At 40.6% G+C, this 26,113-nt stretch overlaps 1 protein-coding gene across 2 annotated transcripts in view; it reads left to right on the top strand.

Annotated features, from left to right (window-relative positions):
• Positions 1 to 26,113, top strand: part of grm5b (glutamate receptor, metabotropic 5b) — a 79,177-nt gene that overhangs the window by 8,379 nt on the left and 44,685 nt on the right. For both annotated transcript variants that reach the window (XM_005942793.3, XM_005942792.2), the window contains exons 2-6: positions 729 to 1,122; positions 1,665 to 2,093; positions 2,294 to 2,408; positions 9,751 to 9,825; positions 10,247 to 10,421. In XM_005942793.3, the coding sequence (XP_005942855.1) occupies positions 967 to 1,122; positions 1,665 to 2,093; positions 2,294 to 2,408; positions 9,751 to 9,825; positions 10,247 to 10,421 (950 nt within the window). In that variant the 5' untranslated portion in view covers positions 729 to 966. The remainder of the gene's footprint in view (positions 1 to 728; positions 1,123 to 1,664; positions 2,094 to 2,293; positions 2,409 to 9,750; positions 9,826 to 10,246; positions 10,422 to 26,113) is intronic.

Below are 26,113 nucleotides of genomic sequence, written 5' to 3'. Positions count from 1 at the left end.
CCCCCCCCAACCAGACATAACAAAGATTTTTGAGTCCAGACTTAGATCAGCTTGAGATGGTTTGGCATAACCTTAAACACGCTGTTCATGCCTGCCTTAGTTTTTAGGTTTAGAGGGCAATTACTTTTTGATATGGCTGTAGGTAGCTTTGGATGGCTTATTCCTTTTAATAAATCCAATCGTATATGTTACAAAGAAATGGTGCTGTCGTAAAGCAAAGAAATGTGTCGGCAAAGCTCCTTGGCCTAACCATTGTTATTTAGTGAAGTATGGCAAGTGTGGAGTAATGTATGTGTAATGTGTTTGCCAGTAAGAAGGCTGTAAAACCGACAATGATTCAGATCTCTAGGGTGAAATAAACAGTTCGGGGAACCACTCTCATGATGTGAAGCATTCTTCACTTTAACACAGTGCTTCCTGGTACAGTGAAAAGCTGCTATTTCTGTCCTTCTTCTGTGCAGTTTTCACACTTTGCAAAACTATCCATTTGTACCAGGTTGGACCATTTTTGTCACCGCTGTTGTACTTTTATTCAACCACAAGTTTTATGAATACATATTAAAGACCCAGGTTATTATACGTGATGCTAAATTTCTAGCTAAATGTTATGACCATAGCTTTACATAAACATGTCTGTCTATCACTGATTCCTCTGCCTTTTAATTTGACAATCCAGGAGTTATTACAGTCAGTGGGATTTAACCCGAATTTTCTTTTACATTTCCCAGGTTGCACCGCTGCACCTATACCAGCCATTGCAGTGATGGTCCCACCTTGAAATCCAGACGGAGCAAAAACGAGTCAAAAGAAAGGATCGTTCTGAGGTCTTCAGTTTTCGAAAACTCCTCCATGCCACAAGCTCATGCCATGGCCAGGAAAACAGTTTCTCGGAAAAGTAGTTCCCTGTGACGGATCCACAACACAAAGTTGAGGTCTGCTTCTTCTTAGTAACCCAAAAGGACCAAGATGATGTTTTGGCTGCTGCTAGTTCTGTCCATTTGGCTGGGTCCCAATCAAGCCGACTCTGCTCAGTCCAATGAACGGCGAGTTGTAGCACACATGCCTGGTGACATAATCATCGGAGCATTGTTCTCTGTCCATCACCAGCCTCCTGCTGATAAGGTAAACTGAAGTGGTTGTGTGGTTAATACTGGTATAAATGAATCATGTGTAGCTAAAATGATTACATTTTACTTCAACTGACCTCGTGTAATTATTGCTGGATTTCAGAGAAACACCATGAAATGATATAGAAATTAATACTTTTAACACAGTGACAGAAAATTTATACATTTTGTCCAATCTCCTGTACCAAAGGTTATAATGCTGCTCTGGTTCTGAGACCCAAAGAATGCTTTCAATTTGTAGAATGGGTAGCTCTCTGTGAGTCCGTCGACATTTAAGTTCCATTAGCTGCCCCGGGAACCAGAAGTCACCCACTGACATTTAAGCTTTTTCCATCTCATTAAGGATAATTGCAAACAGGAAAAATCAGAACAAGGCAGCTATGTGAATACAAAACCAATATTATTCCAACAGTGAAGCACCTGTGTATTAAAAAGCACGGTCTCTTGCATTCATATGGGTAAAAATAACCATTTATAATAATCTAAATGTCACCTCACTTTGGCTTGATTCCTGTCTCCTTTGTGTTGTCTAATCAGGTGCATGAACGCAAGTGTGGTGCGGTGCGAGAGCAGTATGGCATCCAGAGGGTGGAGGCCATGATGCATACACTGGACCGCATTAATGCTGACCCGCACATCCTTCCCAACATCAGCCTGGGCTGTGAGATCAGGGATTCCTGCTGGCACTCGGCTGTGGCTCTGGAGCAGAGCATCGAGTTCATACGCGACTCGCTGGTCTCCTCTGATGAGGCCGAGGAGTGGGGCGGCGGAACTTCTTGGGGAGGCGGAGGAGGGACGCTAAAGTGCTCAGACCCCTCTGCCACTCCAATGCGGGGGAAGAAACCTATTGTGGGTTTAATTGGACCTGGCTCAAGCTCAGTGGCCATCCAGGTCCAGAACCTGCTACAGCTATTCAACATACCACAGATTGCCTACTCTGCCACCAGTATGGACCTCAGCGATAAGGTGAGCTCTGTTCCTTGTAGACGAATGCTACTGAAGCTCTACAGTTGCATACAAATAAATATTATATAAGAATCAATTACAGAGAAAATCTATTACTGCCACTTTTAATTATGCGAAGTTATTCATTACTCACCGAGTTGAATGCCCTGCATGCTCCTGCAAAACACAGCTTGACGCTCTTTTTGTTTCTGTTGTTCCAGAGCCTTTACAAATACTTTATGCGGGTGGTGCCTTCAGATGCCCAGCAGGCAAGAGCTATGGTGGACATTGTCAAGAGATACAACTGGAGCTACGTGTCTGCAATACACACAGAAGGTACGGTCACCCACGCAGACTCTTATGTTTTTCTTTTGTCCTTTTCTCTCTTTTTCTCTGTGTTTGCCTCATTGTACTGTGTTCTTGGCTCCTCTTTATATTTATTTGCCTGAAATACCTTCGAACGCAGCCATGTCCAAGCTGAAAGACATCTGAAATCTGTGATGCCTCAATAAAAAAAATAACAAAAAACCAGAACTTTCTCATAAATTCCAGCTAAAAAGAAAAAGAGGTAAAATTGTCTTTGAAACAAGGCAAGGAGTCTTATGAGCACAAGGATGTGAAGGAAGAGGGGAGTTGCAAATACAACTGACGAGATCAGCCACGGCGTAGCAATGCTGCAGCAGAGAGCGAAGGAGAAGTGGTTATTACAGAGATGAGGTTTCGGCTTATGAAAGGAAATGCGTTAAAATGGAATTACTGTAGATGGGTTAAAGCTACCTCTATGTCAAGAAGCTGATGGAGAGTAGATCAGAAGGTGATGACTGGAGGACAAAAGGGTCGTGAGAACTAAAAATTATGCTAGAGATCGAACTCTCAAAATAAATGCCTCCATCCTCAATGGAAAACAACAAGGGAAAAGCATGTGAAAACCTGGAGGAGGATTGTGTAGTACAGACAGAGAGAGTACTTGCAGGATTTGCGTGACTCATTCATTCACTCTCTCACCCTGAAGTTATCGGTGAGTTGAGTCACTTGGTTCACTGGTGGAAGATGCTGAAGATAGTGCAACAGCTACCTGAACTGCAGGACAATGAGTACCTCTGTGCCTGCTGAGAGAACAGCTATTGAACCTGAAAGTGTACGATAAAGAGCGATAAGCACACACACAAACACATATCAAGGACTGTTGATCCGGGCCTCTGGCTTTGCCTCCAGCTGCTGCAAGAGCTTTTGAATTTAGGTGTAATGAGTCTGTGTGTGTGCGCGTAGGTGTGTGTGTTAGTGGTGTGCAATTATCTAAGAGTATATATGTGTATATGCATATAGGTTTGTGTGTATAAGAGAAATAAGTTTATGTGTGTATGTGAGAAACAGGAGATCTGTTCATTTGAAGAAATAAGGCTGCTGAGTGTTTTGTACCCTGAGATTTGCTAATAAGAGTGCCACAAGTCAGCACGAAGTAATTTGCGCTAGTGCGCCCAAATGATTTTCATACACTATAAATTTCTCTCACAAACGCTTTCACTGTAGAGCTGTGCGATAATAAATGTTTAGTTAAAACTGATTGAGCGTGAGTGAGCATATGACTCACTGAACCCTGGTAACATGGATTGATTCTAGTAAAACGTTGTGAAATTAAATCCTTCTTTGCTTTAATTCTCCTCCGGTGAAACTGAGAAAGGGATTTGTTCACAGATGTTGAGACATATTTATAAATCTTGTCTGAATTTGTTTATTTAAATGAAGAGCTACAGAAAGATCAGGTCACATATTTAGAACAATATAGTTCATATGTGTGACATTTTTGTTTTCTTTGTAATAAGAGTGTGCCTGTGGGCTTACCTATAATGTTATAACAGCATGTATACAGAACAGCTACAACATTAAAACCACTGTTGGTTGGATCCCTGGCTGTTCTGCATGCTTAATATCCTTGTGCAAGTCAAAAAGCACTAAAACATAGAAAAAAGTGCTCGTTTGGCTGTGAATGGATGATTGAGGAACATAAAGTAGGAAATCACTGTCTAAGCACTGTTTTGTGCAGAAGCCTTGGGTCCTGACATTCACATGGACATTATTTAGGTGTGTACAACTTGGCAGACTATACAAGAGCCCCTGATGGCAATGGTCTTCTCCAGCAGGACAGTGTGTGTCTCCACTCTTAAGCACAAGGCAGGGAATCCAACAAAATTCCAGCAAAACATTGATAAAACCTTCAAACTGCCTACACCCTGGATTTATCTAGAATCTACTGAATGGACTGTAATAAACCCACTTCACAGAAGCTCGACTGCGTGTTTCACAGGACCCAAAAGATTTTCTTCTGGCATCCTGGTGCCATACGATGCATGACACCACCAGAGTCCGGACACTTCTAGCAGCACATGAGAAATGTGCACGATATTATCAACATTTCTACAGAAATGTATGCCTTAGAGTATTTGTATTAGCTTAAATGTGCGAAAATAGTGGTCTTTTCAATTACAAAGACTCAGCTTAACCTTGAAACAGGTTTTCAAGGTCAGATTCTGCCTTGTCAAATGCAAAACATGGGAAAAACAATTAGTGTGACAGAGAGAATGAATTAAGATGAAATGTAATGGATGGAAAAGAAGTGGAGACTGAAGGGAGAGGACATATAAGGTGGGGGTGGGGAGAGAACTGTAGGAAAAAATAAGGGAAATGAAGGATTATTTTTTTTATTTATTATTTTTTTAAAAAGAACCAAGATAAATTGGGAATGGGGAACAAGGAGAGAAGAGAGAATGCAGGGAACCGATGATAATAATGCCAGAAAACGACAGAAGACAGAGTACAAGGTGTGTCTGTGTGTGTATTAGGATGTGGAGTGCTTGCAGTAGATAAGAGAGCGTACAGGAGCTGAAGATTCGGAACAAGATTGGTAGTGGTGGTGGTGGTGCTGCTGCTTCTGCTGCTGCTGGTGGTGGGGGGTGTTACAGAGACTCATTAATTCTCTGCATTAAAATTTTGCATCTGGAGGCAAAAGACGGGGGAAAGTGATATGCAAGATACTGGAATACATGGAATCTCAGCAAAGTCATTACACTGAAGTAATGAAATACTGTATTATTTTTTCACCAGGAGGATATAAGGTACATGCATGCAATATGTTGACGTTATTACTGTTTCTTGGTTGTGTAACGCAGACTGTCTGGGCCTGACAGAATATCTTTTCAGCTGTGACTGCTAAAATCAATGCCTAAGATGGACGTAAGAACTCTCGAGCCAAGCACTTTCTCACAACCTTTAATGCAAAGTAACAGGTTCTCTCTGTAACTCAGTTTTAATGGGTGCTTGTTCTTTCGTGAATATGTCAATGTCTAATCCTCAAACTTCAAACGTCACAGTACCTTATCAAAGGTCGATTTAAATGTATCACATAGGCCACTACTATTAACAGAGAATAAGTAGAATATCATTATATAGCCTTCCTTTGGTCACTTTAACCACAGACGCCGAAGGTGAATTATGGCAGGAACTGTAACGTAACACCTCAGATATATCGTGTTCCAAGACATTTGATAAAATAGCATCAAGAGAATTGAAAGGTCAGTTGCATGGAGCATATATTAAAAAAAATTCATAAATGACCTTTTAATTTAGGTGATGTCTGTGGGACAGTGGCAGAAACACTGACAGTTCTTGGAATGAAGCCTTTGTAGAGCACCTTGGAGAGACCTGCTTGTAGCTGAGTATACTTATCTGCATCACTAAATGCTGTGGAGGGAAAGGGACCCTCTCTTTACCGTCAGCATTTTCCTAATGCACCATCACATGTGTTTCTACCACACGGTCTCACGCGATGATCACAATAGGTTGCAAGTCCAACAACTCACTTACTGTTCATTGTGTGACTTTAATCAGCCAGAATCATCCTTATCATCCTCCACCACACCGAGTTTACCATTTCTTTGTTTCACTCTCTCTCTGTGGTCTTCCTCCCCCATTTCTCTCTGTGTTCCTCTGTTCACCTCAATCCAATTCAGCTGAATGGGATTTATTGGCATGATATTTGACATGTGTCACCCCAGCACGCTGAAACAGAAGTTGATCAATGTTTTAATAAATCAAGATGTCAACTTTCCCTCCACACTACCGTTTTGTCTTTTCTCATTTCTTTCTCCTGTTGGTCTTTATTGACTCATTTGATCCTAGCACTGCAGATTCTCCCTCTGCCTCTCATCCTCTGCGTTTTGTCTTCCTCTCTGTTCTCGTTGTCCTCCTTTCTGCCATTGTGTCTCACACTCAGACTCTGGGACAAAACATGGTCCTTGTCTATTTAACTCCTGTGCCTTTTTAGGATTGAGGAAGATGAAAGTAGGAGGGGTTAGAAAGGGCAGCGTAGAGAAAGGTTTAATGAATGGACAAGAAGGGAAAAAAAGTGTTGCCTAAGGGTGAAGATTCAAAGAAGGACAGTTTCTGGACGGGTCCCCAAACAACAACAATGGCTTGTGGTTTAATGAGCATGGGGTCACAAGACTGCATCTCCTCAAATTGGCTTGTCCTCAGGTTTCAGAACTCATGTTCGGGGAATCAATTTAATGGCTTCTGTTAAGACAGATAGTAGTTTGCCAAACATCCTTCGGACCAGGCGCTAGAGGGACTAACTGCATGGTCATTAAAGGGGAGACATGTCTGACCTATTGTTATGCTTTTAATGGGAATTAATGATTGTTATGTATGCAACAAAATGAAGCTGTGTATGAGGGAAAAGATGCATAACATTTCTACTGACCACAGGCAGACCTGCAGACCCAGATTCCTGATGAGAACAGCTTTTCCGCTTTCCTAGGTCGATTTTAAATGAGCTTTAGTTCTGAGAAAACACCAGTGTTCCTGGTTCATGTTCACATGTGGTTTCTTCTTTGCATTATAGAGCTTTAACCTGGAGTGTGGATGCCACAGTGAATTGTGTTCAGACAATGATTTCTGGAATGTTCCATAACAGAATCATCCCTGTTTTTAATGCAGTGGTGCCTGAGGGCCCAAAGATTATGAGCATTAAATATGGATTTTGAGGGGGTTTGTCCCTTGTGCACAGAGATTTCTTCAGATTCCTGGAATCTTTTGATGATATTATATGCTGTAGATGATGAGATATTATAAGTTTGTACAGATTTATATTGAAGATTATTATTCACAGTAGGCACAGCTGTTTGCAGATTGATGATCCTCTGCCCATCTTTACATCTGAGAAACCCTGCCTCTCTAAGATGCATTTTAATACCCGATCATGTTACTGAACTGTTGACAGTTAACACAAATTTTTTTTTTGCACTATACAATTTTTTGTTGCCTCTGTCCAAATTTGTGTTGCTGCTATCAAACACAAGCTCCATCACTCCATCAGAAGTGATGCTAGGCTTGGAATCAAAATGCATGCCAGTGATGGCCAGAAAGTTTCCCTGACAGACAAATGAACCAGTACAGAGGAAGAGAAGACTGCTACCAGTTGCAACCCTTTTATGCGTGTGGGCTGGCTTTTGTTTAGGAATGGTGGGAGCAAAAGTGTGTTTGTTTGACAGTGTGTTAGCATTGTTGAGTAGAACCGAGAGAGTGAGAGGCAGAAAAAGAGAGCTAAAGAGAACCACGGCAACTTTACTGAAAGAGAAAAAGTGAGAGAGGGCGAGATGTCTCACACAGAAATCCCTGTTGAGTCCTGAGTGAAGTAGGTTACAAGCTTTATCGATTTTGATGATGGTAGCTGTGTGTGTGTGTGTGTGTGTGTGTGTGTGTGTGTGTGTGTGTGTGTGTGCGTGTGCGTGTGTGTGTGTGCGTGTGTGTGTGTGTGTCTGTGTGTGTGTCAAAGGATGGTCTGCACCATCTGTCTCCCACTCCTCTCACTGAGACACTAATTACAGGACTTTACACTTCACTCCACCACACTGACTGGCCTGACTGTAGACACACACACACACACACACACACACGCAGAGCAAGATCCACAGTGGTCTGGGACTGTGGGACCGCTTCTAATTTCTGTATAATTTTTCTCTTCCTCATTTCTCCCCTGACCTCTTCTTTTTTCCTCCTCATCAATTTATGTGCTGCACAGATCAATGATGCGTAATTAGGTTGCATTCTGTTACAAACACACAGGAAGAAACAAACATTAGATAAAAAGAGGGGGGGTTTGATCTTTTCTTCAATCAACATTGAGAAGGGAAGGAGATAAGAGGGATGAGGAGGAAAAATTAGAGAGGGGAATCCTATCATGTTCTTTGCCAGTGTGTACAACCCTTCATTAGCATAAATTCCAGGTCACCCACTTTCTCTGGCAAAGAAAGGGGTGCCACAGTGGGGAGATGCTTTCTCTGACACAAATTTCAGCATGCAGGCATCTATCTGTCTACAGTTAAGTCCACAATTTGTTGGACAAAGGCAATTGTTGTGATTTTGACTTTGTACACCACCACAGTGGATTTTAAATGCGACAATCAAGTTGTGAACGACAAAAGTGAAACCGTTTTTAATCAGGATGTAGCATCAGGCCAGTTAAACTAATGCAATATTTATCTGGTCAGTTAAGAAGGAGGGGTAATTACTTTCAGCTGTTGGTGTTAATGAAATTAAGAGCAGGTACACTAGAGGGGCAACGGTGAGACAACCCCTAAAACAGGAAAGGTGTTACAGCTGGAGGCCACTGATGTTTTTTCCCCTGCACCTCTTTTTGGACTGGTTTATCACTAGTTTTAGCTTTTAGCTAGAGTCAGTGTCACTACTGGTATCACAAGGCAATACCTGGACGCTACAGAGGTTGCACAGGTAGTACAACAAAATGTCTCTGACCAACGAATCAGAAACGGACTTCATCCTTTAGGGAGCCCTGTACTCACTGACTGGCACTGTGGAGTCTGGTTAGCATTTGCATAGAATACCAGAAATGGCAGGTCCACCGCTGGTGCCCTGTGCTTTTCAAAGATGAGAGGAGGTTCACCCTGAGCCAGGGAGAAGTCGTGGAGAGCGTAACACCGTTCAGCATTGATGGTATATCAGTGATGGTCTGGGGAGGCATATCCATGGAGGGACGCACAAAACCTTTTCTAGCTAGGCAACGCTAAATCAATGTTTCAGTCTATTCAGTACCACTGGACTGGACCTCAGACTGGAACAGGGCACCAGTGATGCCATTATTAGTCTAAAAAGCCCAAAATAAACCCATCGGATAGACAGGAAAAACTTAATGAGTGGGAAAAATCAATAGTCTGGTACATTTTTAAACAGAGGGAATGAAATGGCCAGCTCAGCAACATCAGGTCTGAAAGGTGCCAAACTCTATCTGTCTGCTATTGAATCCGATATTAAGTGATCTTTCATCATCATTGATCTGCCAATTCCCTACCACAAAATCTGTGTGATGGCTTACTCTGTCCATGCAACCCATTATTTCACTTGGATTTCCAGTAGAGAGAAACTATCAGAAGTGGACTCTCAACTGCTGTGAGATAAATGTGAGAAAGGGCAACTTTGGGCAATGTCTAGACTTGATTCTCCTGACATTTTCCCAAGTTCCTGTGTGGAGTAGTTCATCTATCTCTCTATGTGCTTCCATCTGTCGACACAGAGACATTTTCCTCTCCTTTTGAAAAAGTTGTTTAAGTAATTCTGCCTCAAAACTGAACTAATTAAAAATGTCACCTTTTTTGTGTGTTTCTAGGGAACTATGGTGAAAGTGGGATGGGGGCGTTCAAGGACATGGCAGCCAAGGAGGGCATCTGTATCGCCCACTCTGGTAAGAGACGCAGGTCAAAAAAACCACAGTGAAGTCAACTGTATGAGTCATAAACATTGTTTAAAAAAATATTAGATGGGAAAAGGCTTGCTGGAATTTTAGTTAGTAAATAGTTTAGTACTGATTCAAAAGCAATAGAGCAGAAGTGCATTACCCACATAAAGTGCTGCTTAGCATTAGGAAGGGCATTACCATCTCTACTGTGTCGTACACCTAATGCTGTCAACACAAACAGCCTGTTAAACAAAAGTTAAAATTACTTTAAAGTACAGCTTAATTCTAAATAAACAGGAATAGTATTTTTTTTAAAGAAGGTGAGATTGTAAGTCATTGTGTTGTTCATTTTTTAATTTCTTCTAAAATGCTTACATTGTGAGTACCACATGAGAATCACAGAACTGTGTTTCGATTTGTGTGACAGGGAAAATCTGGAGCAATGCCGGAGAGCAGAGCTTTGATCGGCTGCTGGAGAGACTGAGGGCCCATCTGCCTAAGGCTAGAGTAGTGGCATGTTTCTGTGAAGGCATGACTGTCCGAAATATCCTCATGGCTATGAGGCGCCAGGGACTGGTTGGAGAGTTTCTTCTCATCGGCAGGTTAGTGGGGCTAAATATGTACTCTATAACATGCAACTCCTCTGTGTTTTTGGTACTGGAGGTTTCAATTTGTGCAGTTTGTATGAAAATAAAAGCCTTAGGCCACAATGCAAGCTCAAATGAGAGTGATATTGTTTTTCATAGGCCTTTTAGGTTTATTTGCATTCACAAACTGACCAGTAGACTGATGAGGAATTTGTGAAAGAACTACAGGAAGGCTTAAAAAAGTATCTGTTTTCAGTCAGCAGAGTAGCCAGTGGGTTTGCAGATTGCAGTGTTATTAAATCAATTAAAAAACATTAGCTGGAAAATAATGAAAAGAATCTGTCCTTACAAGGCAGATGCTGTGGCTTAGTGCTCTTCTCTAAACTAACCCTCTCAGTCTTTGAGAATTGCAGACACAGCTATTTAGTTGATCAGTCGATAACTGGATCAATATTTATTTAAACATTTTGTTAAAAATAATATTTTAAGCACTTCTTTCTGGAAAAATGCTTAAAATCTGTTTTTCATTAATTTGTTTCGTCTGCTGGTAAAAGAAGACATTTAGTGATTTCATGTTGCACTGTTTGATGGTTTTGTGATGGTTTTTGCATGTTTGGAGGTCAACTGACTGATGTAACTGAAACTAAAAAAAATAATCAGAAATGTAAGTGTCAATAACAACCATTATAGCCACACTTATGAACATTTAATAAGAACCCATCTGGTAAATATATACTTTCAGCTAGTCTCTGCTCTGTTTTTTGTTTTTGTTTTTTTGCATAAAATGTGCATGCTGCTGATGAATAGACTTCAAAGCCCAGTCTGTGCTTCAAAGTAGCTGGTTTTTGACTAGCAGTGCTGCACACATCCCCAGCTGGTTGTGATTGATTGAACTGTATTTGTTGGATATATCTATAATAATAATAATAATAATAATAATAATAATAATAATAATAATAATAATAATAAATGAATGTGTCTTTTGCAAACATAAGCTTAATGGACACACCAATTGCTGTAAACGGCTGAGCTGAGTTGGACAGATAAAGACTTCGTTATAAAATTCTAGAAACTGAAATAAAAACTGATGCATTTCATAAATGGAGATCTGTCTCTGCCACAGACGGGGGTGAAGGCTGCAGGAAATGATTAGATAATGTAACAATCATTTTCTAAGTCTTGTTTGAGGTATTCCTTAGAAAAGCTGCCTTAATTTTTAAATATAATAATATCCGCAGTTAATAATGAATGAACGGACAAACCCAAAACGCCAGTTTATGGAAAAGCTACATTATTTGGATCAGGAGTGGTGATAAACACTCAGTATTACAACTAGAGACATTGTCGTGGTAGAGTATGCACTAACATTCGGTTATATGAGGTCGTTTTCACATAAAGCTCCATTTCTGTGTGGATGAATTGATATGCAGAAAGAAAAACTTTCCAAATCAACAGTTTTTACCTACATCTGTGTATATCTGTGTGTGTGTGTGCGTGTCTGTATGTGTGTGTGTGTGGCTACATACGTCTGTATGAAAGTTGCTTCTAAGCCTCTCGAGTTACGGTTGCCATGCCAACTGTTGATTAACATAAGATGAATAATGATTTTAGCACCTATGCCAGCCAGCATGCGAAGAGGAAAAACAATAGCTTTTTGCATATACTGGAAACAACATGATGGGATTGCCTTTAAAATGGCACAAGTGTAACTGGTTCCAATTCTGTTCTACTTTTCCCCCCAGTGATCTCTGCTGTTTCACTAAATCATCATGCCCTGCATCATATTTGTTGTCATCACCACCTTGATGCTCATTACCATCTTACTCATCATCATCATTATCCTCCTCATCAACATCATCATCATCATCATCATCGCTGTCTATATGAGGTAAAGTCTACTGTACTCAGTCTGCAATTAGAGATTGAAGTGAGAGAGAGAGAACGATCATGAAGTAGGCAGACATTTTCTGTCCTCACAGAATTAAAGGACTTAATCAGTCGTAACTTTGATGCACTGTCAGGGGAGAAGTTCTTTGTTAGGTCTGACTATGTATGATATAAAGAGTTTAATGGATAATTTCAACAGAACCTCCAGGGGAAAAAATAAAATTAACAGTGACAAAAGGCCTCATTCACAAACTGTGCATGTGAACGTTTTACATACAAATTTGTGATTCATCCATGTTTCCTTGCCTGAATTTGGTCACACTCTGCTGGATATCATGAGTATTCACAAATGATAAAGTCAAGCTGATTCACGAAAAAGGCCTGAATTAAACCACCTTGTTACTAGTGCATTAAATAACAATGAAAATGACCCATTAATCCTAGCGGGATGTTGTGATTGTGACTATAAGGTTTTGACAAATACCTGCTTACTGATGTTTGTCCAGTAACTGAAGAGATTCTGTTGTTTTTTTCCTGCATTGCGTTCTTTTTTCCTCATCTGTTTAAGTTTACTTTGATTCTTTTGTTTGGACTTGATTCACTGACATACAAATGGTGGTAAGAAGAAAATCATCTGGTGTGCACATGTCACAAATTTGCACAGTTATTTTATGTACAAAAAACAAATTTCTTTCCACATTAGTGAATGAGACCCATCAATTGCAATGCATAATGAAGTGTAGGAAAAAAGTCAGCTGTGGGACATCACTATGGTGTCACAATTACTGTACATCGTCGTCATCTCCGTTTTAGTAACGAAAACAGAAGAGTTATTCTTCACTCAGCAGAAGTTATCAGGACTAAAAATCAGCCAGTCTGTTTTGATTTGGTCAATTAATTAAAAACCAGCTTTCCTTAGGAATCACTATCATAAATGAACTGTAGTTGTAAATTGGAGATGGTCACGGGTGGGCGCCCTGCTAACTGGAGGTCTGTGAAAGGAGCTTCTGATTAATCCAGTTGGGGAGACAGGTGTATAATGCAGGATAATTAGATTACCGCAGAATCACAAAGATGATGATAAAGCAGGTTTATGGAGGGCAAATGAGCATGGAATACCACAAGATCTCTGGATCTCCAGGGTCCATATTTATACTGTTTAAATAAGCCAAGTGCCACATGAAATACAAGCATTTAATCTGAGTAAATTGGTGGTCTGTAATTTATCCCTCACTGTGCCCTTCACATTTTAAGACTATTCTACATCTAGGCTCGGCTCCTACATTAACAGTGTAACAGTGTTGCACGTAACATTGTATTTGTTACAAACTCCTCAGTTCTGTAGTTTTGCAACAACTTGAAATTTAGATTTTGCCGATTTTATGAACCCTCAATGGTTGCTTTGTTTAAGTGCTTTTCTGATTTTATATTTTTTATCTTCTTCCCTCTTGAAATAATCTTAACACCCAAATCAGGTCCTGGGGCTCACTATCACATCGCAAGAAAACTAATGTCTTACACACACGGACCCATAGGCAACATAATGTAGACCCAGAGATTCTCCTTCCTGCATCTGAATATGTTTATTGCTTCTCTTCTATAATTCCTTATGGTGCCAGAGGGCTACAAGCCCATTAATGAATAGCTGGGCTGAGATAAATATCTATATCCACACGGGACACGTAGATACCCACTCAGTGCAATAACATAAATGCAGGTTCTGTCATAGCATCAGTTTTTCTCTCTGTCAACTTAGTAGCCTCCTATTTGTCTTCAAGTGAAACACCATCTCCTTTATGAAGTCTGATGAAGTCTTTTTAGTGACAGCGAGAGATAAATCAGTTTCAGCCGCCACTTTAGTGAGATTTTCTGCATTTTATGGTCGGCTATTATACTTTGATATGTCTCCTGCTCAAGCACTGCTTCTCAGTTACCTGTTACGCCGCATTTCAGGGAAGTGTTAGTAACAATGTGCACATTATTTCTCACAAAGTAAATGTATTAAAACAGATAGAGAACATTGGTTAGAAAGTAAAAAATGCAAATGCTTCAACTACAAAATGTGTTTAAAACCAGTAGATGGAAATATTTTGAAGGCTTGCGGTGCTGCAGGGAATTACTGTGTCAGCCAACGTGTAACCAGTGCTGGTTTGTCTGTATTTCCATAAGAGGCAGACTCTCTGACTCTGCTGAAGAGACTCATATACTGCTGAAAGAATTGAAAGTGAATAGTTTGAATCAAAAAGTCAAAAAGCAGAGTCTCTCTGGAGATCATCCCGCATGAGTCTGCACCCCTTCTGCCTGCTGTTGCCATGGAAATATCCCCAGCCATATTTGGATGAATCCAGCATAGCAGCTGGGGTGATATGTGGCGCAGGCGCATGTGTTTATGTGAATGGCTATGTGATTGCGTGGGTGCATCTATATATATGTGTGTGTGTTTGACTGTCAGTAAATGTGTTTGTATTCTGAGGTTTTCTGTGGCCTGACATCATCTCTGCCTCTGTTGGAAGATGGGCTTATATATATGTATTTATGGCTATTTTAGTTAATTTCTTACACACAATGCTTTGACTTCCAATCATCTTTTGTCCAGATCTGTCCCCACAGGTCTAAATAATCTTTCTCCTTTCTTATCATCTCTCCATTCACTTATGACTCTATCTTGTCATCTCTCGCTCTCTGCTGCTTTCTTTTCTTCCCATGAATCCAGCTGCTTGCATTTTTCAGAGATTAACAGTGTGATGTATACCTGTCAAGCACAGCATTGTAACCACCTGCCCAATATTGTGTACCTCCCACTAGAGAACAACACTGACAGTGGTATCCTTTGATATCCAGCACCAGGATGTTGTGAGAGGCGTGCATGGTCTGCAGTCAGGTTTAGTTGGGTGCTGCATGGCGCTGGTAACACCAGGACCCAAGCTTTCAAAGCAGAACATTGCTTTGTAACAACATGATCAACTATAAAAAGTTTTCAGTGATTTTTATGTTGTGGCTTATCAGTGCATGGAGGCCCTGCAGTGTCGCACTTCACACCCCAGCTGTGGGTTAAGGCCCAACATGCCTGTGTTTTAGACTGAGAGAAATTGGAGAAAAAAAAATCTCATGGTAAAATGTTTGAGTGACTCAAAGCAGCCTGCCTTTAGAATTGGTTTTTAGTGGGTTGTGCACCTGTATAGTCGTGAGATGAGGCCAAAGGCATAGTGAGGACAGAGAAAGGAATCAGACCGAGGAGAGGAAGAAGCAATTCAGAAAGAAGAAGGGAGACTGTGATTGAAGAGAGGAGAGATTAGCAGATCAGGGCAGAGCGCAGACAGTGTGTGTGTCACATTCGCATATCAGGGTATAAAAGATTTGTTGTCGCACATAAGAAGCAAACCTCTCAGTAGGAATGTAATTTACGCATCACTGCTGCGCTTTGGATACATCCGCACACATTTACATGTGGACACCCGCAGGTGCTGATCCTCACACTCATACCGTACAAGTGCAGGTTTCAGTCTGTTAGTGGTCATGGAGCTGTGTAATGTTTTCTAGTATCATGTTAATTAACCCTTGATTAAAACAAGAGCCGTTTCATGTAATTTAATTGGCGAAATGATAGAAATGAATTGTGCTGTTTCTTTTTAAAGCTTTGCAATAAAAGACGGATGACAATTAGGCACGAGGGAATATGTCGTAATGAATGATCGAAGGATGAAAATGGGGAGAGGGAGAGAAAGAGGGACCTTTTGTTTTTTCGTGTGATTATGCGTCGTTTGTGTTTATTTTCCTCCGCTGTGTGTAAATGTGCATGCGTGCAGCTGCGTGTGACAGTGAGTGATCTCAGTGTGGTGTACTGACGGTTTCCGGAGGTTCACTGATAGATGCATTTTAACTGAATATAGGCATCTAAACACGTACTGTGTGTTCTTATAACCCAGTGTAAACTGTTGGCATGGGTGCAAATTGGATTTAAAAATTTAACACTGGAAAGCTGTGCTAATGACTCAACATTCGAGGCATCAGGAGCATCTAGCTTTGAATTAATCTCTATCAGACACTTTTAATTAAAAAAATAAACTGTTCCTTGGAGCAGTGAAGATGTCCATCTGTATATGAAATGTGAATCTTTAACCAGTGCTCTAATTTCAGTCATTTGAATTTGCAGAAAACACTAAAAGCTTGTCTGTAGAGAGCTGAGGCCTGGTTCTCTCTTCCATTAATTTGTTATTTTATGCAGTTTGTTCTTGCTGAACATTCAGTTCAATAGGTTTTCTTAAAAAAAACAAAAAATCTGTGCATACAGTAATGTGTAAAAGTCTTGTTGAGGTTTGGGCTCTGTGAAGGTCAATCCATGACTGATAGTGATAGAAATTAAACTGCTGTCAATCAGATGCTTTCCAGATAGTACTGCATAGTGGTTTAAAATCTGATGGTATTTTTCTGTGTTCATAATTCCATCAAATTTGACAAGATTCCCAACACCATTGGTTGAAAGACCCATCTTGTTTTACAGCTGACTGTAGAAATCCACTGTTGTACCTTTCTTCTGACCTCCTCTGTACTTACTGAGCGATCGTGGCGAGTTGGCAGTTCGTCTTGTAATCGGAAGGTTGCCGGTTCGAGCCCCGGCTCTGACAGTCTCAGTTGTTGTGTCCTTGGGCAAGACACTTCACCTGTTGCCTACTGGTGGTGGTCAGAGGGCCCGGTGGAACCAGTGTCCAACAGCCTTGCCTCTGTCAGTGCGCCCCAGGGCATCTGTGGCTACAATGTAGCTTTCCGTGAATGTGTGTGTGAATGGGTGGATGACTGAATGTAGTGTGAAGTGCTTTGGGGTCCTTAGGGACTAAGTAAAGCACTAGATGCATTTTCTGTCCAGTTCTCATGTAATGTGGCATAACTCAGTCTATTCTCCCTGTTTCCCTTCCTTAAGAATGGCTTCTTGACAGCCACCCTTCCACTGAGAAGAGGTGGGAACAAATGAGGTGTTTTTGCAACAGGCTGCTAATAACAAACCTAAAGATATTATTTAATTTTTTTCCTAAGTTGTTTGTTATGTGCAGACATAACCCTGCTTCACCCCTCATGTCAGGTGCCTATTGTATTAAGAAAAAACTGCTGTCTTTGTGGCTTAACAAACTTTTACATTAACAGTAGCTAGCAATGGTTCAGGTCTAGCTAACAGGTATTCCTTTAATACCGCTTAAAAAAGGAATAACAACAATAATCCACACAGCTTGTTATTGGACAAATATGCACATTTGTAGAAACATCCTTCACGATATTTGAATTTTTTAAACAAGCACCCTGTTTTCATCACTGTTCCTGACATTCTTTTGTTGTACCACATCAAAAGTTTCCTTGTGAATTTGACAATGGAAGAAATTCACAAAGCAAAGAGCCTTGGATCTTTTCATTCAGTGGTGTCAAAAATGTCAACTACATATCAAAGAGCTCTGGCAGAAGGTGTATGACTTCACTTTATAAACTCCAATAAAACTCTGCCTTAGCTTCCATTTTCTGTTGTCAGTTTGGGTGAAGTCCGCTAAGACAGCCGATCAAAAGGCTGTTGCATGAAACTACCCGACATCACAGAATTCTTTATTCAGCTCACACACTGTTCCCTGTCTTTATCTGTCTGTCTCTACCTGCTTCTTCCCTTGGCCGACTTGCTTCCTTCCCTCTTTGTCATGCTCCTCACTTTTTGACACTTTCTTTGTGCCCTGCTTTTATATTCTCTGTCTGGGTCTTTCTCATGAATGAATTTTGTGAGTTGAGTAGAAACACTTAAAGCCATATCAGGGACAGCAGCTTCATTGTTGTTCAGTATGACGCTTGAAATTGAAAACCTGCCATTCTAGGGACATTTTGCAGCCACAGACACACCCAGCCTATTTGCAGTTATTCGGCTGTGATGCAGGGTGATGCTTCTACAAAAACAAACTTGACAAGACTGAATTTTTACTCGTGAACTAATTCTGATTAGTGACAATCTACACTTTCTGCTTTTACCATTTCACCCACTGAAAATTACAGTCTGCACCTGCTAAAATCGAAAGCTGTCTGAAGACTTTGCACATCGCTAATAACAGGAAAAATCAGAAATTTACCACACTAGCTGATTTTCCAGCCAATGTGTCAAAACAGATTAATTTACTACTGCATACATTTTCACACTAACATTCAAATGTACAAAATTCTTGAAGTGTATAGCACAGGTGTCTCCAACAGAAAGAGAGAAAATACAGTGACATACCCTGAACGCACAACGTGTCTAACCTTGATGCAGGTGGACTAAACCAGCGGAAGACCACACCAAGTGCCCTTCCTATCAGTTAGAGGAATTGGATCAATTCAGTAATGCAGACTATAATTCACACGGTCTCACCAAAATTAGACAATAGAAGATTGGAAAAATGTTGTCCTATCTGATGAGACTAAATTTCTGCTGCAGCATTCAGATGGTATGGTCAAAATGTGGTGTAAACAACATTAAAGCAGGTATCCATGCTGCGTTGTATGAACAGTTCAGGCTGCTGGTGGTTTAATTGTTTGGGGGTTTCTTGGCACCTTTTGGCCTGGTCTGTTCCAGCTAAGCATTGTTCAAACAACACAGCTATACAAGCAAATTCCTGGGGACCTTGTTGAATCTATGCCAAGAAGAATTAAATCAGTCCTGATTATAAAAGGTGGTCCAACCCAGTACCAGCGAGGTGTAACTAATAAAGTGTCCAGTGAGAATAAACTAATCAGAAATAAGAGCAAGACTAAAACCACAAAAACCCTTTAAAGGATCCCCAAGAGAGAAGAGGAAGTGAAAGAGGAAAAAGACCAAAGGAAGCAGCTTTTAGAATAGAATAGAATAGAATAGAATAGAATAGAATTCAACTTTATTGTCATTGCACATGTCACAGGTACAGGGCAACGAAATGCAGTTTGCATCCATCCAGAAGTGCTTTAGCCATGATATAGATATATTACAATATATATTAGCAATAATATAGATATTGCAGAAATGGGTCTATTATGGTATGTTATAATGTACACGGTATGAAGTATGTTATGAATATTCTATAACTATAAGTATGTACAGGCTATGAACAGGATATAAATATGAAAAACAAAACTATACAGAATATGAAATAAAAAAAACTATATAGAAATCTGAGATATACAGTTATACAGAAATGTGAACTATGCAGGTTATAAACAGTTGTAGGATTAAAAATTATTGTATGTACAGAATGATTATTTACACAGAACTATACAGTAGTGCAGTTAAGATAAGTGAGATATGTGGATAATTTCTACAGAGGCTATATAAAGTGCTAGTGGTTGTGAGTGGTGGTTCAGTCCATATTATTATTGTGTGTTTGAGGGTACGGTTGTCCATTGTGGGTGTGTGTATGTTCAGTCCATGTGTTAACGTGGGTCAGATGTCAGGAGGCAGAGTTCAGGAGTCTGACAGCTGTGGGGAAGAAGCTGTTCCGGTACCTGGTGATCTTAGTCCGGAGGCTCCTGTAGCGCCTCCCAGAGGGCAGGAGGGTGAAGAGTCCATGTGATGGGTTACTGGGGTCTCTGATGATTTTCCCAGCCCTTTTCAGACACCGCTTCCTGTAGATGTCCTTTATGGCAGGAAGTGGTGCTCCGGTGATGCGCTGGGCAGTTTTCACGACCCTCTGCAACGCCTTCCGGTCCGAGGCAGAGCAGTTCCCGTACCAGACTGTTATACAGTTGGTCAGGATGCTCTCGATGGTGCAGCGATAGAAGTTCACCAGGATGTCTGAGGACAGGTGGTTCTTCCTCAGAGTCCTCAAGAAGAAGAGGCGCTGGTGAGCCTTCTTGACCAGCTTGGAGCAGTTGGTCGTCCAGGTGAGATCCTCGGAGATGCGGACTCCCAGGAACTTGAAGCTGCTCACACGCTCCACAGCCGTCCCGTTAATGTGGATGGGTGGATGTGGGTCAGCATTCCTCCTGTAGTCCACGATGAGCTCCTTGGTCTTCTCGGTGTTAAGCAGCAGGTTGTTAGTGTCGCACCACTCAGCCAGACGATCCACCCCCTCCCTGTAGGCGCCCTCATCGTTGTCACTGATGAGGCCAATCACCGTGGTGTCATCTGCAAACTTAATGATGGTGTTGGAACCATCAGCAGGTCTGCAGTCGTGGGTGAAGAGGGAGTAGAGGAAGGGGCTCATCACACAGCCTTGTGGTACACCGGTGTTCATTGTGATAGTAGATGAGCAGCTGTTATCCAGCCGGACATGTTGGGGGCGGTTGGTCAGGTTTTATTCATTTGTGGTAATAATCCATAAACATAAACCACATATTTAATGCATTAATTTAAAAATAGTAGTCTCTGACATTTCATCCAATTTAAAAGATACATAAGAGCGTGTTATGGGATTTGAGTAGAACATGGCAGCAGTTCTTCGTGGCAGTGTGACGGTATGAGGGATTAACATAATAGCAACTTGTTATTACCAGTAATAAAGAATTCAGTATCTGTGACTTTTGCATATGTTTCAGTTTTAGTGCAGCATTCATAGGCATTGGTGCTATTGGCACAGCTGTTATTGTGCTCACTCCCTTCAGGTCAGAGCCTGCAGTTAGATTTTAATTGTGAATTCTTCTTGATGTGATGTCGAGTTTGCTGAAATAGCATTACATCATGCATCACCAAAACCTGGTGCTACGTCTAATGCTGCACTGACCTTGTACCAGTGGTCCATGGCAATTTAGCAGTAGGTTATTTTTAGCAACAGAATTAAATTCCAACAACAGTAGGGAACAATGGGTGTAACATCAAGTAAACTATCACCAACAGTTGAATATTTGTGCCTATATTTTAGGTAATTTGCTTGTCTCACCTTCAGCCACCTTAGGTAGAAAATAATGGCTCTCAGAATTTAAAAAATGTTATATCCCATTTCAATCCTCAGGCTGCCATTGCTTTCAGTCTCCACAATTTCAGGTGGTTCCCAAGACAAGTGACCAGTGTCATTAAACATATCCCATGACACCAAGCTTGACATTGGTTAAACCAGTACAACAGCGTTAATCCACCCATGGTGCTCACTTGTTAAATTTTTTGCCCTCTTTCGCTTTTTAGTTTGAATTTTTAGTTTTTAATTGACTAAAAGCTTTTCAAATGCCAGATAAATCAGTCAGTTCAACTTAATCAAGTGTTCTTCAAAATATAACCTAAATATAAACTTTCCAGTCAACATCAATGTTTCTTCTACTATTTCTGGTTTCATAGTAGAAGTTTTGAGTGCATTAGACCATTCAGAGGCTTCATGTTTCGTATTTTCTTTTCTCTCTGATCTTACTGATTAATGACTGCTAATGATCAAGGCACAGTTAGAAAAAAGAAAAAAAAAAAGAAAAACATTAAAGGATTGAATACAAAGAAGACAAAAACAGGAATTGCTGTGTTTTTCCGATACATTGCATCTCTTTCAAGCGAATGAAGAGGGTGGAGCTTTGAGCATGTTGATGCTCACACAGACACATCAAACATAACAGGAAAAAACGATATTTCACGCATAAACAAGCACAGATGGACAGCTGTATACATAAACATCCTGTGTCAGTGGTGCATAGATTGACCAACATGTGCAACATACAAAAAACACACTTCTATGTACACACAGTCACAGGCATAAGCAGACACACAAAGAACACCTACACACACATATTTATCCTCTTATTGCTCTCCCATGGAATGGCCTTATCCTCTTACAGCACTCCAATGGGAAAAGTGCTTGGAATTAGAGAGGCTAGGAGGGGAAGACAGACTGACAGACAGGGGAAACAGGGAACAAGTGATAGTAGGAAAGGGAGGGAGAAAGAAGGTAATCCAGAGTTGATATATATCTGCCCTTGTGTGTGTGTGTTTGTGTGTGTGTGTGTGTGTGTGTGTATGAATCGGTGTGTTGGTGCAACAAACAGAGTTATTTGGGCTGTTAGTGTGTTATGAGCTCTCCGTTCTGTAGTTTGCTGCTCATTTCTGAGATTTACACTGAGGGATTAAACCAAGTGTTACATCACGTCCGCTCATGCACAAATACACACACACACACAGAGCAATACACACAAAATCCTTTTTATGGTTGTTAGAGTAATCCACGCTGGAATCTAACGGGTTTTCCTCTTAGTTTCTTTAATTTCATTTTTGAGATATGTGACTGCTCTGAATATTCATCTCACTATGTGCCTTTTCACACTTCTTGTCACGATGACACAAATCAACACCAACAAAGATCTCATCGTGACACAAAAACCACTAATGTTATCTCTCTGTATTGTTCATTCTCTCAAAGTCTTTCATTTCTGCATATTTTTTTTGTTCTCTCTTAACTTCATTTCCATAATCAGCAGGAACTTTGTAACCTCCTCCTTTCTCTTCCCAGTTCACTTGCCTTTCCATCTATTCATCACACATTTGAAGGGCTATCTGTATAAGAATTGCCTTCTATGTCCTGAAGTGCCTGGACAGGAAATTAATTGACCCTTAATTTAGCTCAGACTCTGAACCAGGCAAAGGTAATTAAGAGAAATCTGAACTGAGATTTCTCTGAGAAATGGCTCCAAACTCTTGGTGAATGGAATGTACAGAGTAATAAAACAAAATCTAGAGAAAGTGAAGCTGTTTAGTGTTTTGTGTGATATGACATTTCTTTTTTTTCATGGTTTGTGTGAAGAGAATTTGAACAAATGAGAGCAATTAAAGAAACTGGATTGCATGACTTAATGCAGCTCATCCTTGGTATTTCATGAACTGTTCTCGTCTCGCTTTTTATTCAGCTCTATCTCATATGTTTAGTGAAGCAGATGCTTGTATTGATTTACCACATTTGTCAGTTGGTTCCGTTGCCTAATGTGTTAATATGTTACAGCAAGAAATAAGCCATCAGATTAAATGGAACATTAACAGAGAGTGGGCTGCTTTGGCTGAGTAACACATAACTTTTGAAATGGACTCACATCAGCTTCTAATAAGACCACTGAGCTGAAATGGGAAAATTATGAACCAAAGCTCATTTTTTCGCTGAGTATTTGGTAAGCTCGGTATCCTTAACACTGATTTTTTTTTCCCCTTTGGGGGGGGGGGGGGGGTCCTCATTGTACAGACATCAGATGATGGTATGGCTGTGGGTACAAGGATACAAAGTATACAAAGTATTCTTGGGTGAGATACTGAACTGTGAGTGTGTTGGGTGACTAAATGTGAATGAATGTCATTGATTGTTATGACCTGGTAGCTCCCTGCTCTCTTTGCATTTCTGTTGCTGTTGAGCCATGAGTTACCAACTTAGTTGGACCTCCAATAACAAGAAGGAAGAAGGGGAGGTGAAGCAAAAGTACACAGCAAACCAACAAAATCCCTTTGGCAACACTGTTAGGCAATCTCCAGCCACTTAATGGATAAGCTCTAGGGTTGGGCCATCTTCTCCAATGTCCTATAGTTCCCCTGTGAGATTAATAATAACCTGTACGATTGCTAGTGGGCAGCATCAGAGGCAGCACTATTTGCCCTCCATAATGCATACTGTGTGAGCCAAACACACAAAAATAGCACTACTTCTTGTAGCAAAAGAAAGGCACACACCAGGATGTCCATTTCCCACTTCTGTCATGAAGACAGGGATGCCTACTTTATTACTGACCATAAGTGGTAAATGGTGTTAAATCACAAAATTGCCTGATTCTCCTTTTTGGTTTTTTTTCTTAAGTGTTATACTGTAGTTATGTGTCATTCTAATACGTCACCTAATCCCGTTTTGTTGAAAAATGGTCTTTCTTTTCCCTCTTTGCCACAAGCTTCACAAACATGCAGTCTTTCGCTGACAAACAAACTCACGAAGTGAGACCAAAAAACTGAGGATAGCAGATCAACATTTTTACCCTGTTGAAACACTTTAACTTCTGATTTAAAATCCTAAGTACTGTAAATGTACGTATGAAGGAGACGGAGAAAATCAGAGAAAGTGTGAACTTTACGTGTTGGTTATGGTGGTACGACCAGTGAGATGTATCTAATAATATTTATCATTCATTGCATTTATAGAAAAGCAAGCTAAGCTATGTGTTGGTAAGATAAGATTAGATAAAATAAACCTTTTTTTGTCCCACATGTGCAAATTTTTCGGTCATGGCAGAAAGTGGACAGTATAAATTAAGAGCATTAAAAGTTAAGAAAAACCTCCCAATAGGATGGAATAAGATAAAATAGAATGGCATACTATACGAAATAGAATAAAATACTTTGTTATATCAAGAAAATTGCACTTGGTAATATTGCACATCAGGGAGACAGGGCGAAAGTTACCATTGTGTATAGGTGTGTGTGTGTGTGTGTGTGTGTGTCTGTGTGCATCTCTGTGGTCATCTGTAAAGTCTTTGCTCTAGAGTCTGACAGCAGCTGGAAAGACCTATGAAATCTCTCCATCCCATATCGTTGGTGCCGCTGCCTACTGCCTAGTGATCTCATTGTTGGTGATTCCCAAAGTTGTCCATTGGCACAACTCCGATCAGCTGGCAATATCTGTATCTGCACCTGGCACAGACTGTTTCTCCTGTGTGGTGCTAAGACTGGATCCATTTTGCTGGACTATATAAGGGTTCTGTATTGTATCCTGATGAGCTGCCCATTCAGTGATCATTACTTTCTGAGGGGTTTAATGAGCAGTTTTTATACCTGGAACAATTTGGCGCTATAAAATGAAACATGATGATAGATTTAGTTAATAACGTTAGTCTCAATATAGCAATGAACTGTTTTTTTTGCCTTTTGCTGTAACTGATTGTTATGAAGTAACTGTTGAATACATAATCTAGTGCCTGCAGAATAATAAGACCACTGACGTTCAGCTTTGTTCCCCACAAGCCTCTCTTTCAATATGCATGCCTGCTGAAATTCGACCTGACAAAAGAAAAAGAGCTCCACTTCAATGGACGGGGGAAAAAAGGTGTAGAAAGTGATCAAAAGTGAGGATAGAGAGTGTGAACAGGTTCCTGATGAATAAAGCTCCAGAATTGGACAGGGTTAAAAACTGGCAATCAGTTGGCTTTTTTTTCTAATAGATTGGTGCGTAACAAGGCCCTTTAATGTTTTAGATCAGAAAGTATGTTGCTGGAAGGGGTGAAGAGTGGCCTATTGCCACTCACTTTAATATGTCACTCTGCTTGGATCTACTTATCATTCTGTTTAGAGTGTCACCAATTACTGATAATGTACAGTCCAGTAATGATTAAGACAAGGTTAATCATACCATAATAAAGCAATCGCTATTATCATACATAATCAAGCAATATTTAAAGTGCTCTAAGTCATGAGCCATTACCGTGATCAACAATTACGCTTTTGTTGGCGGTCTTTATGAATGTGTCAGATGATCTGATTGCGCTCAATATCAAGCCTTTGTCAGACAGAAATCTGCAGGTGGTGGCCAGGTTTAGCATCAACCAAAGAGGGGGCCAGATTGCAATAAAGTTTGCAGTCATTACCTATTAAGCAGACTCCGGCAAACACGCGCGCCAGACCCTCATCGCCCATTTGTCTCTGTCTCTTTTGCTTTCCCCTCTCTTCCGGTGAGCTCAGTTCGATGGGTGTGATGTGTGCCGCATCATAGCCCCCGCACAGCTTGTTACCATGGCAACAAAGGAGACAGAAGGCAAGAAAATTATAGAATGGCAGAGACCGAGTGTGTGAAAGAGAACTTTGCAAGAAAGGGATCTGGATGTTTACTTGTGTACTATATATGTGCTTCCATCTGTGTCCAATTACTATAAGGAGAGATCTGACAGGCAAAGGTATGTAGTGTAGGGACAAA

This window comes from Haplochromis burtoni, unplaced genomic scaffold, assembly GCF_018398535.1.
Source record: "Haplochromis burtoni strain Fernald_Lab_line unplaced genomic scaffold, NCSU_Asbu1 Contig_346, whole genome shotgun sequence".
NCBI classification, from domain to species: domain Eukaryota; kingdom Metazoa; phylum Chordata; class Actinopteri; order Cichliformes; family Cichlidae; genus Haplochromis; species Haplochromis burtoni.
This window is presented reverse-complemented; position numbering and strand designations above follow the sequence as displayed.